The 22,836-nt window shown below is 35.5% G+C and overlaps 1 protein-coding gene across 9 annotated transcripts in view; it reads right to left on the bottom strand.

Annotated features, from left to right (window-relative positions):
• WDR7 (WD repeat domain 7) overlaps positions 1-22,836 on the bottom strand; it is a 372,036-nt gene that overhangs the window by 236,608 nt on the left and 112,592 nt on the right. For 8 of the 9 annotated variants that reach the window (XM_060029112.1, XM_060029113.1, XM_060029117.1 and 5 more), the window contains 2 exons: positions 11,334-11,452; positions 9,513-9,636 (listed from right to left, as the gene is read on the bottom strand). In XM_060029112.1, the coding sequence (XP_059885095.1) occupies positions 9,513-9,636; positions 11,334-11,452 (243 nt within the window). Of the gene's footprint in view, positions 1-9,512; positions 9,637-11,333; positions 11,453-13,609; positions 13,709-22,836 lie in introns of all 9 variants that reach the window. The other variant, XM_060029121.1, reaches the window with a different exon arrangement.

Here is a 22,836-nt window from a genome sequence, read left to right as displayed (position 1 = left end):
CAACTTCTATATGGGAGAGCTTGGGATGGTCTCAGGATCCTGATCATACCATAAAATAGATTATACCCCAAATTATGTGGTCACTTTCAACCTTATGTAAGTATTTTATGAAAAGCACCATGACACCTCAGATTAAGATTATAAATGCCCAATCCTCTACCCATCACCCAGGTTCAGAGATTGACTCCTAGTTTAGTTGCTCTGACTCTGATATTATTTATTTTGAAGACTCACCTTTGCTTTAGGAGAAAGAAAACAAGCAAGCAAAAATCAAAACAAAATGAAACAAAACAAAACCTGAGTAAGACCTGCTAGCCACCCCTTAGCAGAAAGTAAAGAAAAAGCCTTCTTTACTTCATGCCTGAGACAGAAAAAATCTCAGAAATAAGCTAAATTTATGTCTTTGTATCCACAAGGTATGCCAGAACTTATTTAATAATGTTTAATTACCAGAGGGATGTAGGTTAATTATATTTCTTAAAAATCAGTGGGAATATTCAAATATTAAGGCCCATCCTTCCTCTTCTATTTCCATTCCCCAAAGCTAAGTGTTCTTTAGTCCAGGTACACATTTCAAATGTAAGTCTGTCTCATCATCTTTTCCTGGTAAAATATAAAGTCCTTTCATAAGGATTACAAAAAAGAACTGTGATTAGAACACCGACATTAACTGTAGAGACAATTTTTAAAAACAAAAAGCAATCAAATAGGTGGTTGTGGTTGTTTTCATCTCTAAATCAAGCACGGAGAATCTTTTCAAGTGACGGGTAAGTTTTATAGGACAAACACAGAAAATATGTACAGAAAAATTACAAAAACACTAAGTACTGTTACAGACGACTGGATTGGCATTTAACAGGCTGAAAGAAAGCAGATCAATCTCAATCTTGCTGGGGTCAATTCGGGTGCTCAAACCAATAAAACAATTTTTTTTCTTTATGTTTGTGGACTAGAGGTGCTAAAATACTAACCAAGCCTGCAAATGTCATGCACATGCACAATATTAAAACACATTTAAAGTACTTGTTTGTATCAAAACTTGCTTAACAAAAATAGATAGCAGACATAATAAATCTTTGGGACAATATTACTAAGGAGAAATAAAATATAAAATATCATTCTTGGGCTTCCCTGGTGGCGCAGTGGTTGAGAGTCCGCCTGCCGAAGCAGGGGACGCAGATTCGTGCCCCGGTCCGGGAAGATCCCACGTGCCGCGGAGCGGCTGGGCCCGTGAGCCATGGCTGCTGAGCCTGCGCGTCCGGAGCCTGTGCTCCGCAACGGGAGAGGCCCGCGTACCGCAAAAAAAAAAAAAAAAAAAATCATTCTTCCCCCAAAAAGCAGGGAACAGGAAGGAGAATGAATTAGGCAAAAATATTTTAGCATAATTTGATAATTTTAATCCCAGAATTTATAAACAACACTAGAACAAAATCTACCATTTGCTATTACAATATAAATAGTACAGGCAAAATAGGTTCACGTAATTTTTTCTTATAATAACTTTCAATTACTGTTTTCCTTCCGAACGGTAAGATCTATTCGGTCACATGCAGATCATAGCAAGGCTTTGAACTAAAATATTAAAACAATGCAATTATACATAATATCCAGTCAATATAAGGCGATAATAAAATTAGAAATGTGGTGCAAAACTATAAACGCTTCACATCCCATCCAAGTTGGATTTGTTCGTGCATATTCAGTATCTGAAGATTTAATACATCACAAGACCATCAATTCAGCTTTTTGCTCTGTAAAAGCAAGTTCAACAGGACTCTAAGTATCTGTACTGAAATAATCTGTACGAGAATAAAGAAAATTTATACTCAAAAGCTTACTAGACACTTGTTCTATTACAAAGACATGTGCCAGTATTCGTGCGCAGTGTTTTGTAAAGTACTTTATTTCCATTAGCATTATACATTTTTGTTCTTCAGCAAATCAGCAAGAGACTAACGGCACAAATCAATATCATACTCTTCATAGCAACTAATACTAAGTCATTTATTATAGCAAAGGCCACTAGAACCTCTGCTAAAGGTATACCAGGCATTTCAATTTGAACACCATTTTTGTAAAACAATGTGTCACCAGTTGAATGAGTTTTTCTTTTATAAGTTGTCTGCATAGGCTTAAGTACCTTCAACTTCTTAAAGCAGGTAGTAAGTGTACAAACACCTCAAAGAAAGCCAGCCATGCCTCCTAGGGGCCTTGCCATGGACTACAGCTCTAGCAGAGTTAATTTCTGCATTAAAGGGAGGGAGAGTGGGAGGCCTGTCAAAGAGGAGAAGGCGGGGACATGAGAAAATAACCGAAATTATTTCAAATCCTTTCCACTCCAGAAGCTTTTCCACAGGAGCCAGTTGATAACCAGGGTTCCGGGAACGGAATGGGGAGGAATGGGGAGCAGGCAAGGAGCTTCACACTCGATGGAATCTCAACTCCTCACTGTTCACCAAGGAACGAGTTATTGAATTTCCTCCCGCTCCACTCCTTGCTTTGTTCCACAAGGTGGAAAACTGTCACCAGGCTCCTACTGATAACCTGAAACCAGACTGCTGGCTATATCATTATAGCCTCTTATACAGAGGACTTCACGCTTAATCCTGCGGAGTTCCTAACCCACAGCCTCACTGGGTGACAGAGTTTTCTGTTTATTACTTAGCAGTAAGGTCTAAATAACCAATCAATCCAACGATGCTTTCATTTTTAATTTACCACTTTACTACTCTAAGCTCCAAAACTTGTTCAAAGGATAATAGGAAAATTACAAAACAATTAAATATCACCTCAAAGAACTCCAGTCACATGAAACAAAAGGATTTTCCTTTAGATAGCTGTGACCGATTAAGAAGAAATTTCACTTATTCTCTTAGGTTAGTAGCCAAATATAGATAAGTAGAAGAGTTTAAGCTGTTAAACACATGATCAGTCTAAAGTACTTAAAAGTAAGCTCAACAGCTCTGGCACTCCAGAAGAAGAAAGAGGAACAAATCCCTTAGGTCTCAGTGAAACGACTGCAAACAGATACATTACAACTACAGTGCGCTGTGCATAATACAGTTTGTCTTAAGACAAACCCTTTCTGCCTCACGATAAAGGAACTCCCACAGAACATGAAATACTTTCCACGTACATCACTTAGGCATAATTTAATACTTTCCCTTCCTAATCACAATGCACAATCATTTCCAACTGGTTTTGTGAACGCCATAAGACAACTGTTATAAAGATTTCTAAGGAAATCTCATGCTTTCATTTCAGCTGATTCACAAAACAGGCATTAGTTACAAAAGGGGTCTTTTTAGAAATATCAGTTCTTCGTGAACAACCCAATGATTTCCACCTTTCTTTCCGCAATTTTATTAGAATATTTTTCTCCAAAAGATACATACACGCAGAATGCCAGAGAAGACCCGAGAAAGCAGTCAAGTAAGCAGAAGGTGGGGTGCCAACAGGGGCTCCCCAAAGCGCTTGCACTAAAGCTTGGGGGTTTCTTTTCGTCAGAGAGACCTTACTCTCAGCCAATTTACTCTTATTTTAAATTTAACTGAAATAAGTTTGTTAACTGGGCTTTTCTGCACGCCTCACAACACTGGAAACGGTAAATCAGGAATCAGGACAGGAGCTACTCAGGGTGAGACAAAACAGCCCGGCCGCAATAAAAATGGGTACCAATTACTAGACAATCAAAAGAGGAGAAAGAAAAATTATTTTTAAAAATAGAATATGAAATGCAAGAGGCATAGCAATCTGGGTACTTTTACGTTCAGGTAAGTCTAATACTCCCTTTAATAATCAAACGGTGGTAATTTTACAGCCTGGGCCAAAACAACAATGCTGGCTGCTGACAAGATGTTCAATAAGCCAGAGACATTTTGAAATATTTCAACACAAAGGGTTCCTTTTTTTTTTAGAATCTGCACGTAGTGATTTTTAAACCCTCAGTTATCTAGAAAGTCATTCCTAACAAGACTGTTAGAGAAGTCCAAACAACTGAGGCATACAGAAAAAAGAAGGAAGGATTGCTGCGTAGTTTAAGGCCTTTCGGGAGGAGGGGAGGGGTGGAGAGATTCACTTAAATCAAACCCCCTCACTATCCTTTTCCCCATCCTCTCCCCACCAGCAAACCCTGAAAATACCTGCCTACCAAAGAATGCACTAATATTTAAATTATTTTTCTAGCTACAAAAGAGTTTTCCACTACCTCTGTAATATATAGTTCCATCTTACCTTCTTGTATGTGTTGGTCCATCCACATTTGTGCTCAGAATGACCACTACTTTATAACCATCAGAAAAGTGACTTCAATTCCAGGTTAAAATATGTACTACAGTGTAGCTTGTTGACAGTCAAACCCAAAACATTTACTAGGAGTGTCTTTCACTGAACAAAGAAATCCTATTCTGTTTCCAAGGGGGATAAAAAGACTAGCCTAACCCTGGTAACCTTAACACAAAAGGAAGCTAAAAAGGCAGGGACTCGATAAGAACAAAGGATTGTTCTTTCTGATGACATCAATACATATTAAACACGATGTGTTACACATCCTTTTATCAATATCTGAGATGATAAATTTACAAATTAATACTACACCAGCCATAACTGCATAAAATTACAATAGCACCCTCTTTGGAAAAGATTTTGATTTATATAATGGTAGTAACTTTTAGGTGTTTAATGTTTCTGAAATTAAAGAAGATGAGCCACTGTGAGCAAGCAGAACACAACGTACAAGAAATAATTACGCTTGTGACCTTATGCCCCGTAAGGTCACCCTGAAACACAGGCCAAAGGAAATCAGGAAGCATCAGCATTTACCTCCAAGTAGTCACTGCCCGGAATGAAGGGCAAGTGTGGGTGTATTTCATAAACTAGCAGGTGCTTGACCTCATTTAAAAAAAAAAAAAAAAAAAGTCAATTATCAAAACACTACATGTAGAAATGTCACAAATAAGAAAACTATAAAATTGGGTTCTGCAAAATATCTTCCCTTCAAAATAAATCTGAGACAACTCATAACATTTTACCTTCACCTGCATCATAATACAACAGTTTCACAAAATAACAGTAATCCGTCCTTAGTAAGAACAATCAGTAAAATGTTTTAAAAGTGTTCTGGAACTTAAAAGTGGTTACGAATACATGCTGAAGAGTGATAACTCAGAAAATATTTACAATATTTATTTAAGTCACTATCACAAGAATGTATGCAGTATTTAGAATTCTGATCCTGTAACCAGAATAAGAATCACAGTGCACTCATCCCCAAATTTCCAATCAGAAATTAGGCATCAAACGTTTACATCCTGGGGCTTCCCTGGTGGCGCAGTGGTTGAGAGTCTGCCTGCTAATGCAGGGGACACGGGTTCGAGCCCTGGTCTGGGAGGATCCTACATGCCGCGGAGCAACTAGGCCCGTGAGCCACAACTACTGAGCCTGCGCGTCTGGAGCCTGTGCTCCACAACAAGGGAGGCCGCGATAGTGAGAGGCCCGCGCCCCGCGATGAAGAGTGGCCCCCAATTGCCACAACTAGAGAAAGCCCTCGCACAGAAACGAAGACCCAACACAGCCAAAATAAATAAATAAATAAATAAATAAATAAAAAGTTTACATCCTGGGACTTCCCTGGTGGCGCAGTGGTTAAGAATCCGCCTTCCAACGCAGGGGACGTGGGTTCCATCCCTGGTCAGGGAACTAGATCCCACACACATGCCGCAACGAAGAGTTCACGTGCCACAATGAAGGTTAAGTGGTTAAGAATCCGCCTTCCAATGCAGGGGACGTGGGTTCGATCCCTGGTCAGGGAACTAGGTCCCACACACATGCCGCAACTAAGAGTTCACGTGCCACAACTAAGGCATCCGCGAGCCGCAATTACAGAGCACACATGCCGCAACTAAGGGAGCCGGTGAGCCACAACTAAGGAGCCCGCCTGCTGCAACTAAGGCCTGGTGCAACCAAAGTAAATAAATTGAAGAGAAAAAAGTGTACATCCTGTCTGCATTTGTAAGGGATAAAATGTTCCCTAACAGGTTCAAGGACAGAGCTTCATTATCGGAAGCAAAATTCTCATATCACTCAATTAGGACTTGGCTTTTATAAAAATTTGTGAACTGGATTTTCAGTTAAGGCAGAGTACTGCTCCTTTTTCCTCCCCAGTGATTGTTGGTTTACTGCCAGAATCCCTGGGCAATATAAATTAGAGTGAATTCTGAGGTGGTGACAATAAGGAGAACAAAACTATAGAAACCAATACAGGAAAGAGAAGTGGACTGCCAACCAGCATTCACTACATGTATCATGTACTGTGCTGTATGCTTTACAAAGAGCTTCTCCTCCAATGCTCTCAACAGTCCTAAGAAAAGCAACTGGTTTCTGACCCACTGCTTTCCTTAGGCTCTCAGACAAACCTACAAAAGGCTGTTACTGCATCATATACCTAAATAAAATTCCAGAAGATCCCAGTCAGTAACGCCCAGTTGATCTGAATTGTCATCTTGGTCCCAGCTCAATCACCTACTGAGTGTGAAGTCAGAGCAAGTTCCTACCCACTTTAGTTACTACCTCCAGACTCCAGGTCTCTAAGAGGAAGGGCTATCACAGTCCATCAGCCCAGGATGACCTTCCGCTCTTCAGGTAAAAGCAGTTTCTGAGTTTCAGACAAACATCTAACAAAGGGACTCTTAGACCAAGCTCGGTCATAACTTAGGAGCTGTCCATATTGCTTAGGCAATTAATGCATATTTTTTAATGCTCGGATGATTAAATTATAAGAAAATATCTGATGTACGGTGTATTTACCAGATGTATTGCTTAATATTTTACCTACTTCAGTGATTAAAAGGATTTCTGTGCTAGAAAGAGGCGTTCAGTCTCTAAAGAACGCTTTACGCTGCCACTTGCCACAGCAATCACTTCCTCAAACATAAATGGCCGTGGTAGAGCGATTTCGCTACAAGCAGGTTGATGGCAGGCGTGGGCTGTCCACCAGCTGGCTCCAGAACCTTTTGATCCCTTTGGACAGCAAATCTGTCCAACAGCCCTATGTAGTCATCCCTCATTTTCTGTAGGCTTTCTTCTCCTTTCACACATTCGGAATCCCTACTCCTTTAGCTTGACAGCCTTTTATTACAATAGAAAGCTCTCAGTAAAGCAAACTAAGACTAATTTTACACTCAGTCAATGTAAAAGTTCCAGAATAGACTAACATATTATAGCAGGGGTTGTTAGTATGAGGTGCTTTAGTTACATGCAGAATGCCTATTTGTTTATTCTTTCACTAAAAATACAATTTTATAGTAAGTGATAAGATTAAAGTTTTAAGTTAGCCAGCCTTCTGTTAATTTATAGAGTACTCCTAGATACTGTTGCTAAATACCAAGAACTTTAATTTACGTAAATGGAAAGGTTTAAATTTGACATAAGAACAATCTAGTTTGTGCTTGTTTAAACAGTGATGAAAAAACCATTCTCTTCTTTCCAGGAAAAATAAAATAAAATGGCATCCACCACCATTGCTAATGGCGCCTCTCTCCCAAACTGTCAAAAATACAACACTGTACTAACCTCTCATGTTTTCCTTAGACCTTTATATGCAATCTGTAATTTAGGCTTAGAATTGTCTTTTATTCTTCCCCTATCTACATTTTGGTCTGGTCCCATATCCCCCCATCTGTAACAGCCTCCCATCTACTTATTCTTCTTTAATCAATCTTCCACTCTACACCAGTCCATTCTAAATAAAGCTGTCTTGAAAATGTTTCTCCATATTTCCTAATTTCCATAGTGTTCCCCTCTTAAAAGAATCTCTAGCAATTTGCTATTTAGTTTCACCTTCAGTCTACTTTAGAGTACTATACTCATAGTTTGTCCTTAAATTTGAGCATCTTATATTCAATAAGGTTTATGATGAGCTGATGAGCTAATTCTATTTTCTCGAATACTATGAAGTTAATAGCCACAAGATACTGAACAAAGAGCACCAGCCAGACTATCCAAATACTCAAAAGGAGAGCTTTTTTTCATCCCAATTTTTTTTTATATTCTACAAAATTTTAAACTATACATACTTAAATAAGAACTTTAAGCCGAATACCTTACATAGAGTCCATATGTCTAAAGACCCTGGGATTTTTAACTTAATTTCCTTTTATTAAAATAGAAAAGTTCCCAGTAAGCAAATAAAAACCAATACTCTCTCAGTAAACAGTCTGTTACCTATTTAGGTTAAAGAATTTGTAACTAGAGTTGTTAATGTGTGATGTTTTGGTTATATGTGAAATATATATTTGCATTTTTATAGATTATAAATGTGTTTATTTAACAAATATATAGAGCTTACGACTGCTTAGGTACTGTTCCATGTGCTTAACGAAGATTCACTCACTACATACTCAAAATAATCCTATAAAGTCCTACTATATCATCTTCATTTCATCTGTGACAAAACTGAGGCTGAAGAAAGGTTAAGTGTCCAAGGTCACATACGAAATTAAACAACCACTATAGTCACCACTGGCAAACATCTGGTATATGTTATATACCAGTTATAACAATTATAACCCTTTTTGAATCTTATTTTCATTTTCTATCTTATACAATCATGTATTGTTTGTCTTGACATGTATAATGAGTATCTCATAAATGAGAATAACTGGTATTGACAAAAGGTCACTTAAAATGAATGCACCTATACCCAGGACAAATTTCCACAGTAAAAAAGTTTTTTTAAAGATTCATTGAGACTTTATCCTTTTAAAAAAGTGAAACTGATTTATCTTATACACAGTACAACAGGCTAAACTTTTAATTCTGAATTCTGCTTTAGAAGAATAAAGAACGAATTAAATGATGAGTTGGGAATGAAGCATACTTTTCCTAAAAAGAAAAAAATTATCACAGTGCACTGTAACTTTTCTTCAATGCACTTTAGACCTAGCAGCATAATTGCAAAGGTTTTACTTTACAAAAGCTATTCCAGAATTTCAACAATTTTTCCCATGATCTTTCCCAGTCCATTGAAATTATACTCTTTTGAAAGATTCTTCAGTCAAAATCCTTGCTATTTTTCTCTTTTTCAACTGGTCTAAACCTACCAGATGATTCTTAAGGATTCACAATTCCAACTTCCACTTGGAATGATCTGCCTTGTATTTGTACTTACATATCAGATCAATATCTAAAAAGCTGGTACCCACAATCATAATAATGAAATAGGCAGAGACAGATGCTAGTGTTAACAGGGTAGAATTTTCAATTCAGGGTTAACTTTATAAGGGGTCAGTGAATTTGTGAATATTTAGATATTTATTTTACATAACTTTTTACAAAACCAAACTCCAAACCATAAGGATTCAGAAAATGAATGAGCAGAATTTGAGGATCCCCTGTTTTCACCTTAAGGTCAATGATTCACTTTTGGTAATAGGCAGTAGCAAGCATAACTGCAAGTTTTGGTACTTTCCTACACATGCATGAAAAGCTTTGCAGAAAAGCATGAGAGCTCTTACGTGACATGACGTGGTCCATGTACTGAGGTAGGTAAGGAGCCCAGGTATCAATGGCCTCCTTCCGTCCCGCCTGCTCAATTCTTCTCAGTTCTGCTAGAAGCAGGGCCTGTGCGGCTTCTCTGACCTAAGACCACAGAACCAAATGCAAAAAACGGAAGCAGACCAGTGAGTGAGGTGTTTAAACATGAGCAAGTTCATAATGAAAGAAAGCTAGAAAATATACAAACCACATTTATTTACATGAGAAATACTACTAACCAAACAATGAAGTAAGTACTAAAGTTGAATAAACTGGATGCAAGCAAATCAGAGATTTTCAGTTAATGATCTCACTTAAAAATACTTTAACACTAATAGAATAATGTTTGAACGTTTAATCAGTTTGGGGTTTAAAACTTCATTTCCCAAGGCTTGCACAAAAATATTCTTGTACTTTAATTTGGTGTTTTAAATTTTTTTAATTTCCATATAAATATTATTGTTAAAAAGTCACTGTTAGAATTATTAAATGTTTTCTCTTTCAGCCTGAGGAAATTTAACCTTGTCTAGTGGATTTCTATCTATTATAATGCTAAATAGATATTGCTTACACAAACATATATGTATTAATCCACACAATTCACGTATACCTAAGACTGGCTTAAACAATTTGTTTTCAACAAACAAGCAAATATATTCCTATGAAATGGCATTAATTCTATAAAAGGAAACTATTTTTCAAAATTATATTATCTCAATTTTTCTTTCAACATGGCACACACTTTTATGTTGCAGTTTTAGTTTAGTTTTGTTTTTTTTGGCCAAAGCGCCACACCCATTGGTTCAAAGAAGCTAGACAACTGTCAAGGTATGTACCAATCAATTTATTGAGTATTTATAATTGAAGAGATAACTCAGTAGCACCTGATAAGAATTCAAATAAAAATTGTTTTTAACTATAACTAACTTTTGAAGTGAATTCAAACATTATTCAAATGCAAAACCATGAAAATTTCAGTATGCTGCAATTCCACTTGGAGTTGAGGGAAGGGACAGGATGCTATTTAAATTTGGTAAATTAAAACTTTTGAATGACATAAACGGCTATAGCTATACGGGTCAAATGCTATAATAAGCAAAATCACCATAAAACATTTCCAAATCCCTGGTGATATTATATTGCAAGCAATATCTAATACCACACAAGTCCATTAACACAAAATAATAGCTACCATTTACTGAGCTCCTACCATGTGTCAGGCTCTGTACTTACTGTGCTACTTGCATTATCTTATTTGATCCTGACAGCAATCCTGTGAGGAATATATTATTATCCCCACTTTACAAATGAGCTTCAAATAGGTTAAGTACATCGCCTAGGGTCACAAAGTTAATAACTGGCAGAACTGATTTTTAAACCCAGGTCTGTTCTAATTCCAAAGACCTTCCCCTTCTATTATAACACAGGACCTTCCACTGGACTATAGTTATTCACTTAGAATTTGATTGATGTGATTATACCTGAATGTGCAATCTGGGGGGGAGGTGGGCTGTATGTATGTGTGTGTGTATGTATGTGTATGATCTGTACAGAAATCAATACTTAAGAAACTGTTCCATAAGTATATAAAACTTTTGATCAAATACTCACTAGATTTAAAAAAAAGTAAACAAATATGCAAGTTCAAACATTACTGTTTAGAATCATTGGATCCATATTTTCTATCACATAATAAACAGGTGATAAGAAGTTAGATAAAAATAACATTTCTGTTTCAAATTTACACTTGTCCAGTGCCTTTTTAATGTTTTTGTTGTCTATCCACATCACCTCGATATTACCTCCAAGCATCGATCTTGCCATCTCCGAGCCAGCATCTCTAGAAGCGGGGGCCTAAATTTGTCCAATCCCAGCAGGTCTGGCAGCATAACACAGTGCATAGCAGCCAACTGACTCCATCCTGTTAAAATGTAATATATTATAAATGCTTTGGCATTCCCCCTAATTCCAATATTTTTCTGCATGTAAGTATACCAAACCTAAACCCAAAAGGGGAGATCTGCTCAATTATGTTATGATTTCAATTTATTATTAGATATTTGGTACAAAGATATAACAAATGTATTTCATTTCTAAATGTATTTCCTCTCGAATTTCAGCTCTAAGAACTCTAAAAGTTTTAAAAAAAATAAAAATAAATTTCCACATTAAGTATATACCAATTCCACAAGAAAAACACATTTCTAAACATTCCCTCTAAAATAAGACATATATTCAGGTTTAGAAAAAGCACAGAAATAAACACATACCAGAGCTCTAGATTTGAACCTACTGACAGTTAAAAGGGCCCTCACACAGATATCCAAAGATAAGTTCATGTCACTTAAGGCCTGGCCATCTGGTATTACCTTCGTATCAGTCAACAGAGATGTTTTCTATTCTCTGTCAGAGGGCCTTTAATTAACGTACTTATTGATCCCTTTTCTTACAAAATGAATCAGAAGTTTAGTCACAATCATAACTTAAGTAAACTAACACCAAGTTTGAGAGGAAAAAAATGAATTCCTACATTCCCCAAAATAAAAACAATCTAAAATTTATAAAATTTTAAGTATCATTAACTCTAATCTATGGGAACAAAAGTTGTTTTTTCCAAAATTCTATTCCACAATATGGAAACTGATTATATAAAGATAACAATGTAAACCACTGCAATACTTAAAAGAACTAGTATCCAGACATTCTCAAGTAATCATTTCCACCCTATTTTAAAAGTGTTCATATTACAGGGTGAGTTATCTGTGACCACAAAATTTTAGCAAATCAGTGTTCTGAAATAATCTAAGCTGTAGTATTCTAAAACAAAAACAACAAAAACCCTACCATAAAACTCAAAATGATTATTGGGATTGTTAAAGAGGGTATGAGTGAGAGAGAGCGAGAGAGACAAGCTACCTATGTAAAGATTCACCTTTTCAGTATGGAAATTCTCAACAACTAAGAATATATAATTACGTTAATTAAGGTGATGAGCACACACATTTTAGATTATAATTTATTTTCAACAGAGGAATATATATACATACATACATACATACACAAATATATATAAACAAATTACTACCTAGTAAGTCTTAAATGTTTTAATGTCTCATAAAAGTATGAAGTGTATTAATGAGCTAAATTTTAAAATGAAGCTGATTCTCACCATGGTCCAAAGTCAACAGCTTGTTTTTGAATCAACGAATTACTACCTTTCACAATAGCTTAACAAATATGACCCTAATTATTTTTGCTAAAATCGAATCTTAACATACAAACCTTAGTACAGGTCTATGACAAGGAAACCAAACAAAAAATGTGTTATACTTTTACGGTACCATGTTTTCTTTCCGAAGGAATGATACTTAGAACATGGGCTCTGTATTTTATAGATATTATATCATTCTTTCTGTTTGAATAGACTGGTATTATTGCTTTTAGTGAAGAGTTAGAATCATTCTGGGTTACATATGAGATTTTGTAAATTTACTCATTTTTATATTATATAAACTGCTGAAGATTGAGCCCACAATGAAGAGACTGGATATAACTCACAGCTCACAAGTTCCGTTAAGCTTCCAGTCAGTATAAATAATCCTAGATAGCTCTTGGGGAATAAAGATTTGTAGATTCCATTAACATTTTCAGAGCTCCAAAAATACTTTCCCCTCTAACCAGGGCACATGTTGTGTGTACAGAGAATAAAGAGTGTCTGTCACAGAGTAATGATACATGTAAAATAAATTAATTAGCTCTAACACCAGAGATCACATGGCAAACATCATCATGAAAACCAACCCCCTTTTTAATGCCTACTTCATATCATAGATTAGCATCTTTGCACTCCTTTAATAGCCTTCTAGATTACAGGAAACATGGTTTATACCAGCCAGGAATAACATTACATTTTTATAATCGATCCTTGTTACTGACATTAGCAAATCAAGTTATAAAATGGAAACTTTAGGATCTCACACATAACAAAGCAGATGAATGTATAAATTAGATAAAAAGAACATATACTAGAATAAAGCACAGATTGAAAGAAAGTTGTTAGAAAGTTGAGAGAGAATACCTTCATTTACTAAGAAACAGGTATGTAAAGCAGGAGTAGAAGCAGGGTCAGAGCCAGAGTGATCAGCATCAGACCGAGCAGAAACGACAGGTGCAGCAACTTGCAGCAGAAAATAGAAGAAATAAAAGGGGAGAGAATTGAGATACAGCGGTTTCTGAAAAAAAGCTCAGTGTTAGTGAATACTAAGGAACAAGGTTGGCAACATATAGTAAATGTAGAACTGAAAAATGATGCTTTAATCAGAGAGGTATGATTATTAAGGATTATGGCAGTAAAATGACATATTTTATTGAATAGCAATCACAGTGTAGTTCAAACCAAAATCTATTTATAGTTGAATGATGTGTCATCTAATATAAAAAGAAGTTCTAAAATAACTAAGGCTACAATGAAAAAAATGACAATAAACATATTAAGAATTCACAAAAATGTAATTCAATGTTTAAAATGTATCACATGATGAAAAGTTTATTTTGGTCTTCGGATTGTCAGTTACATTTTTTTCTAATAATTTATTTCCTAACATTATGCCTAAATTATTTTGTAATCTCTCCAACCAATATTCACTGAGATCATTTCAATTTATTACTCATTTTATAAAAACTCAATTTAAATTATACCAACTTGTAAAATACAACTTTTAAAATATAACAATTTAAAGTTAAATTAAATATACTTAACTCTTGTTAGAAGACTCCTAACATAGCTCCATTCTTCAGTTTAAAAAATATTTTTATGATACAAATGCTTTATATTCTAAAATAATTACTGTGAATGCTATAATCCTTATAGAATAGGTGGAACAACACCCACCCTCCCCCCCAAAAAGTTATGTTACCAGGAAAATGTTCAGCTTAAATTATCACATGAAAAGGCAAAAGGACCGTATGGTGCACACATTCTACAACTGAAGGTCAACGTTAAGATTTAGAGGTCACCATTTGACACTTCCTTCCTATGGAGAAATTACCATATGTCATGCACAAGCATCTTCAAATTAATCCCTCTCCTTTCTTCTGTCATTGAACAGCAGTAGGTTTGGGCTCCTGAACAGATTAAGCATTGTCTGCTGAATGATATGTTTGCTTTTCATGCAGTGAAGTTCTTTTGTAACTACAGGACAGTTGCATGAAAACAACTTTTCATAATTTCCTCACGAATGCATCATAATGTCAATCAGACACGTGTGAGGTAAACCGGAGAACTAAAAGAAGTATATGAGCAGTAATAAAAAACAGAAAATCCAACTCCATAAACCCTAAGAAGCACCTCTTGCACACATGAAAATTTTATCAGGGAAATTATCATTCTTTTTATTATAACAGACCTGTTTTTTGTTCCTTATGAAGTTACAAGTACTTTATAATGTTATACTTATGATAGGATTAGAATTACTCTCAATTGTATATTTCATAAGATCTAAGAATTCCATTGTAATCTTGCAAAGAAATCCGCAATATTTCTACATATTCCATTGAATAATTTCTCATTTTTAAATCATTTTTAAATACAAATTCAGTAATTATGGCCTATAAAATATTCAATTCCCCATGCAAAAAGTTGGTAAGCCTTTGGTGGCAAGGAGTAAATTTACAGGTTTTAGCTTTCATGCCACCAAAATTGTTGAGCAAGTTCCTCTGGTGGTTTCCAACAGTTGGGGTTTTCTATAATTTCACTTTAAATAAAGGAGAAATTATTATTCCTGAAAAGTCTGGGTTAACTTCGTCTGACTTTATCATTAATTCTGAAAGGACACTAGAATGGTAAGGTGAAAAAATACAATATAAACAAACCAAAGTTTAGGAATGAGTGATCATTTCCCTAGCTAGGTCAAATAAGGAGTGGGATTAAACTATAATGTTTTCCCTAAATCACAAGTCGAAAGGACACTAGAAATGCTACTGGCAAAACTGCTAGAATATGTCTTAATAGAATAATGTTCAATATGTATAGCTTTATTTGTAGTGAGAGAAATAAACAGATGCTCTGAGTATTATATTTCTGGAGTCCTGTTTAAATGGTATTGCAATGTAGAAAAAGCCTTTTACACTTTCCTTTAATAAATTCTGTGGGGGCTTCCCTGGTGGCGCAGTGGTTGGGAGTCCGCCTGCTGATGCAGGGGACGCGGGTTCATGCCCCGGTCTGGGAAGATCCCACATGCCGCAGAGCGGCTAGGCTCGTGAGCCATGGCCACTGAGGCTGCGCGTCCGGAGCCTGTGCTCCACAACGGGAGAGGCCACAGCAGTGAGAGGCCCGCGTACCACAAAAAAAATAAATAAATAAATAAATAAATAAATTCTGTGGGCACTTAAAATAAAAAAAATATTGTAATAGAAATCAAGGAATCAGATTTACTATGCTTTAAAAATCTCTGCATCATCATCAAGAAATACTTTATTCAGACTACCTCATAACTGAAACTGCAGAATCTAGAACTGTTTTCATAATTCATTGAGAATACTGAAATTAAACTCTACTACGGCTTTAAAAACTGTCCACGTATAGAAAAGTCAGCAATAGAAATTAGAAGAAAAAAGTACACTACCATAATAAAAAGCTCAAGATTTAATGACACAAAATAAATCTGAATAATTTATGTATGGCACTGAACATCGAAGATTTATACCATAAAACATAAGCAAGCATTTAATTTCTTGAAATAGAAAAGCTGCCATGTCAACTTTTTGCTCCTCTTACCAATGTGCTCCTCTTATTAAGGATCAGTAAAACACAAGGGAAAATAGTCTCAGCACAGCTTCAAAATGGTGACAGAACTGACACAAGTTCTCTTATTTTACCTGAGAAAGTTCTTTAGGTAATGTTGCAGCTAAGAGCCTCTTCACAACGGCTTACTCTCACATGAAAAGACAGAGGAAGATAAACATGTGTGACAACATATATGTGCACACATATGCTCTGGTTTCCCTTTAAATGGCATATATAGAAGTACTCAAAATGACAGCAGCCATGGTTTCTGTCTTTGAACAGGTCTACCTCAGTCTTCCTTTGAAATCTAAATCTAAGCTCCATTTTTGCCAATCGCCATTGTGATATGAAAAATCTATATAGGGAAGAAAGCAAACATACTTTTGGTAGCAAGTGCTCCCTACATATTGGTCTAAACCTCATTACCCTCCCAGCAGATATACACAAATAGCCCTCTCAATACACTTTTCAGAAGAAAAAAAAAGATAGCCTAGAAGGTACAGAAAACCAAATGCAATGCTGAAAAAGGAAGTTTTTTCAAAGCTAAACACTAAAAAGATAAATAAAATTATTTTACAATGAATCACTTTATCTGAAGTGTTATATGAGAATCATGAAGCTTTGAGAGGGAGAGGATAGAGGAGGAGAAAACATGAAAAAATTAGAAATGAGGAAACACAGTCAATCACCATGTACTTAATACAAAGGCCTTCCACACTGGGTATGCCATCTAATACAGAGATCTCAGAGCAACATCTGCCTTTCTGTAAACTTCTTTTATGTCTACACTTTTATCTTAGGTAGACAGGCATTCTCATCATCTTTTAAATCAACATGAAGCATTAGGATAAATCATTAACCAAACATCATAAGGAAAAAAGGACACCCTTAAAACATGGTAAGAGAAGAGCACGAATAGCTAAGGGCACTAAGGGAACACAAAGCTCCAGGAAGGAGAAAGGAAGAGGAGCTACCGTAAATCAGAATGAGTAAACAGCCCAGGATGGTACTCTGACAAACAGACAGATATGCATCAAGGCAAAATACGAAAGTGTTGATAATGTTTAAAAAATACAGTAACACTACTTGCCTCTAGATCACCACTGGATTACATTAGAATTGGAGTAAGTTCAGAGGGAGTGATAGTTTTATGTTGCCCTATAACTTCAATCAAAGAGTCAAAACAAAGAAAAACCAAAAGAAACGCAACCTTTTGTAAAAAGTCTCCATTAACATGCAAAATAAATAAATGAGCAAGATAAAAAACATGTGGAGAGAGTTCAGTATAGTGAAAGATAAAATTATAATATAAAGACTAACTTGAATTAGACATATGAAGGCTATCAAAATTTTCTTTCATTTGATTAATGTAATCAGTGCCTACTCCATGCCAGGTACTAAGCTAAGCATATAAAAACATAAAGATTAGACCAAGATGCTGCTCTCAAAGTACTCAGAGTCTGGTAGGAAAAGCAAATAAGCAGCCAGCTAAAATCATAAACTGCACTCCTCTGATCTCCTCCACTAGATATAAGCTCCCTGAAGGCAGGGATCTCTTGTCAGCCCTTACAGCCTCAGCTCCTAGTTATTGACATATTGACTCTAGAAGCATAAAGAGTAGGTATCTATAGATTCATTCAATCAACAAATATTTACTGAGCTCCTTCTATGTACCAGCCACTGTTCCAAGCACTTGTGACAGATCAGTGAACAAAAAAGAAAAAACAGCCTTGCCCTCTGAGCTTCCAAAGCAGACCAAAGTTAGAGCTTCTGCAATTAAATTATAGCTATAGCAATTTTTTTTAAAGGGCACATAAGTTCAAACACAAAATTTTAAGGGATTCGCAGCCCTCTTCGTTAGCCTGACATGGGTACTCCTAGTTTTTTGCTATAGATCCTGGAAAAGGATGGTGAGTAACTATTGGTTATAATTTAGGAACAACTACCTCTTACTTCTAAGTTTAGACAACCTAAATTGGATCCACTTCTTAAAAATAAAATTGCAAATAAGGTAACATAACTTTAAGTTGCCTAGACTTACCTCCACACCTACCCCTGAGTAAAGATGTAACCATTAACATAAAGATATGGTCACAGTCAAGATAAGCACAAGAGGCACAGACCAAAGACTTTCGCTGTGAAATTACTGAATTGATAAAGAGAAGTACAATATGTCAGAATATAGAAAAGCCTAAAGCCATGGGCAGACTCAGGGATGTATGACCATGAACAAAAATTTACTTGGTTGACATCTCTGATCCCTTCTTCAAGTGAGATATTTTATAAACTGCAAAATCAAGTATCTAATAAATGAATACTGTCTCTATCAAAAAGTACGACTGTCAGTAAATGTTAATTATTGTAAAACACTGAATTAACAAGCCAACTGCTAGACAAAATAAACTTCTTGTGAAGAAATTATTTGCCCATGAAATACCCTGATATTGTTTATGAGAAATTATGTTAGCAAAACTATTTATATCATTTTTATTCTCAGACCCAAATGCCTGTAAAAGGTCCAATTCCCAGCTAAAGTCTTTATTCCATATAGATTATTTTGGAGCTGAACAAGTATTAACCAACATAAAGTGACAGTTTATCGAAAAGAAGCATATTCATGTTTGCAATCCAACTTGAAAATAGATTGTGAGTCAATGTGGGCTACAGTGGGAGTCAGGAAAAGAAAACATAAGGAAAGATGAAAATGTTTAAAAGAAAACCAGTGTAAAAGAAGTCAGAGTAGAGAGATGAGACTAAATAATACTCTGCTGAAGAGCAGTCAAGGAATCAAAGCCCTTTATCTGTACAGCACCACCTCCTACCCTACATTGGTTATGTTCATGTGTTATCTTCTAGATAGACATAAACTATTCAAGACAGTATACACTAGACTAATCCCTCTGTACCCCAAATAGAGTTGTTTGGAGGAAAAACAAAAGTGCTTAACAAATATATGTTAAAGAAATATTACATTTCAATATTCAAATAGAAAATGAGTTTTATAATGCCATCCTAAAGCATTTTACTATGTAATTCTCAGTACAGATTGCTAACCTTCATTTACTTTATAAGACAAGCGTCTGTGCTGTTCTAAATGGAAATTCCTAAATCTATCACCTTAAGTAAATGCTTTAGAAAAAGACAATTTTTAGTTCCTTCTTCGCTGCTCTCAAGACTCAAGGCTTTTCCGAGAGGAGCAACATTAAAGCACTCCAACTTTAAAATCCTCAGATCTGGCCAAGGGGGCAAATTCAATACCATCATGGTGGTGAAATATATAATGCATCGTTGATCAATAAGAAATAACAATTCTAAAGGTTTATGCACCCAATAAAGAGAGCTTCAAAATATATTAAGCAAAAACTGATAGAAATGCAGGGAGGGATAAACATATCCACAACTGCTGCAGAATTCAATACCCTTATCTAAACGATAGAACCAAGTGGGCAGAAAAATCAGCTAATATATGCTAAACTTGAATACTCTTAAGCAACGTGACCTGATATTTATAAAACACTCCACCCAACAAGAGCAGAATACACAGTCATCTGAAGTGCACACAGTATACTGACCAAGAAAGACCATATTTAGGGCCATAAAACAAGTCTCAATATTCAAAGAATCCAAACCATACAAAGTATATTATCTGACCACAAATTAGAAATCAATAGCAGACAGATCCTTGGAAAGTTCCCAAATGTTTGCAAATTTAACTCAATAATAAATTACCCAGGGATAAAAGAAAAAGTCGAAAGAAAAAGGAAAAGGAAAACATATCGAAATATGTGGGATGCTACTAAAGCTGTACTTAGGGTAAATTTGTAGTGCTGACTGCCTATATTAGGAAAGAAGAAAAGTTTTATATCCATGACCTCAGGTTCTACTCTAAAAAAATAAAAATAAAAAATACAAGCAGGGCTTCCCTGGTGGCGCAGTGGTTGAGAGTCCGCCTGCCGATGCAGGGGACATGGGTTCGTGCCCCGGTCCGGGAAGATCCCACATGCCGCAGAGCGGCTGGGCCCGTGAGCCGTGGCCGCTGAGCCTGCGCGTCCAGAGCCTGTGCTCCACAATGGGAGAGGCCACGACAGTGAGAGGCCCGCGTACCACAAAAAAAAAAAAAAAAAAAAATACAAGCAAATTTAAAGCAAAAGAAGTGAAATAATAACAAGCAAAGCAGAAATAAATGAAATAGAAAACAGAATAACAACATTAAAAACTGATGAAACCCAAAGTTGGTTAAGAACTACAAAACTGCTAAGTTACTAGCTAGACTGATCAGGAAAAAAGAGAAAAAACATAAGTTATGAATAATAGAAATGAGATAGGGGATGTCATTTTAAATCCTACAGATATGATATTGAAAGGAAAATAAGAGAATATTAAACAACTTTTTGCCAATAAATTTGACACAAATTACCAAAGTTCACCCAAGATGAATTAAAAAAAAAAAAACACCTAAATAGCTCTGTATCTATTAAAGCATTTAAATTTGTAGTTAAAAAAATCTTCCCATAAAGAAAACCCTATGCCCACATATTTTCACTGGTGAAACAGATCAAACAAGTAAAAAATAGTATCAATTCTACGCATGCCCTTCCAGAAAACAAGAAAAGGGATAACATCCTAAGTCATTCTGTGAGACCAACATTATCCTGTTACCAAAACTGAACAAACACATTATTGAAATGAAAAACTCTAGACCCAAATCCCTCATGATCATACACATAAAAACTCTTAACAAAATTTTACCAAATTATATCCAATAATCTATAAAAAGGATAATTCATCATGACCAAGTGTGATCTACCCCAGGATTGCAAGGTTTCTTAAAATTCAGAAGTCAATGTTCTTGGACTTACTGAGAAAATAAAGGAGAAAATTCATTTGATAATTTCAATGGATGCAGAAAAATCATCTGACAAAATCTAACATCCGTTCATAATTTTAAAATCTCAGCAAACTAGGAATAGGAGGGAACTTCCTCAACATCCAGCTCATCTAAGAAAAACTTATAGCTAACATCATACTTAATAGTAAAAGACTGAATGCTTTATCCCTAAGATTGGGAATGAGGCAAGGATGTCTGCTCTAACTTCAATTCAACATCAGTAAGTAACCATCAATCGTAAAAAGTTTTTAAAAATTAATAATAACTGGACTTCCCTGGTGGTGCAGTGGTTAAGAATCCGCCTGCCAATGCAGGGGACATGAGTTTGAACCCTGGTCCGGGAAGATCCCACATGCCACAGAGCAATTAAGCCCGTGTGCCACAACTACTGAGTCTGTGTTCTAGAGCCCACGAGCCACAACTACTTAAGCCCGCGTGCCTAGAGCCCGTGCTCTGCAACAAGAGAAGCCACCACAATGAGAAGCCTGCACACCGCAATGAAGAGTAGCCCCCGCTCGCCATAACTAGAGAAAGCGCACACACAGCAACAAAGACCCAATGCAGTCAGAAATAAATAAAATAAATAAACTTATTTAAAAAATTAATAATAACAGCATATTGAATCCCAAGGAAGTGGGAGAAGAGCGGAATTTAGTGAAACAGGAAAAAATATGCATTCGAAAGGATAAACAAAGGCACTACGGATTAAAAAGATTGATAAAGCCCCAGTAAGACTGATCAAGAAAAAAGAAAGCTACAAATGATTAATATCAGGAATAAAAATGGAGACATCACCACAGATACTACAGAAATTAAAAAGATAAGATGTTATCTTTTCAAATGCAAACACATTTGAAAATTTAGAACTAGAAAAATCCCTAAATATGTACTACTTAATGAAACTGACACAAAAAGAAACAGAAAATCTGAAGTTCTATAACAATGAGAGAAACTGAACCCAGAATTTTACAACTCCTCACAAAGAAAACTCTAGGTCTAACCCCAGCAAATTCCACTGCACATTTATGAAATAATTAATGCCAATCTCACACAAATTCTACCTAAAAATGGAAAAGGAAGATTCCCCAATCCATTTGCCGAAACTTGAATAAAGTAAAACCTTACATAAATATTAGAAGAAAATGTTTTCCTAAATAAAAAATATTAAATTAAATGCAACAATATATAAGATAATAATACATCACAAGATTGGTTTTATTCTGGAATGCAAAATTGGGTTGTAAATTCATCACATTAATAGAGTAAAAAAAATTATATAGTCACCTCAATAGATACAGAAAAAGCATGATAAAATCCAACATACACTGATGATAAACACTTAGCAAAGGAACAGAAGAGTTAATTTCTTAAATTATCTGTAAAAGCATACAGGAATTATCATAATTATGAAATCTTAAAAGTTCTCCCTTTGATACTGGGAATAAAAAAGTTGTTCCATATGATTGTCCATATGATCAAAAAATCTACAGAAAAGTATTACCTTTAATAGGTGAATTTAGCAAGATTCTTTGATATAAGGTCAATATACAAAAGTCAACTGCATTTCTATATCAGGGGCACAGAAAATGAAGAAATTTAATATCAATTAGATATTAAATAGAGTATTTTAAAA

The sequence above is a fragment of the Delphinus delphis genome, chromosome 13 (genome assembly GCF_949987515.2).
Source record: "Delphinus delphis chromosome 13, mDelDel1.2, whole genome shotgun sequence".
In the NCBI taxonomy this organism is placed as follows: domain Eukaryota; kingdom Metazoa; phylum Chordata; class Mammalia; order Artiodactyla; family Delphinidae; genus Delphinus; species Delphinus delphis.
Note: the sequence above shows the minus strand (reverse complement) of the source record. Positions and strands in the feature narration are given on the sequence as shown.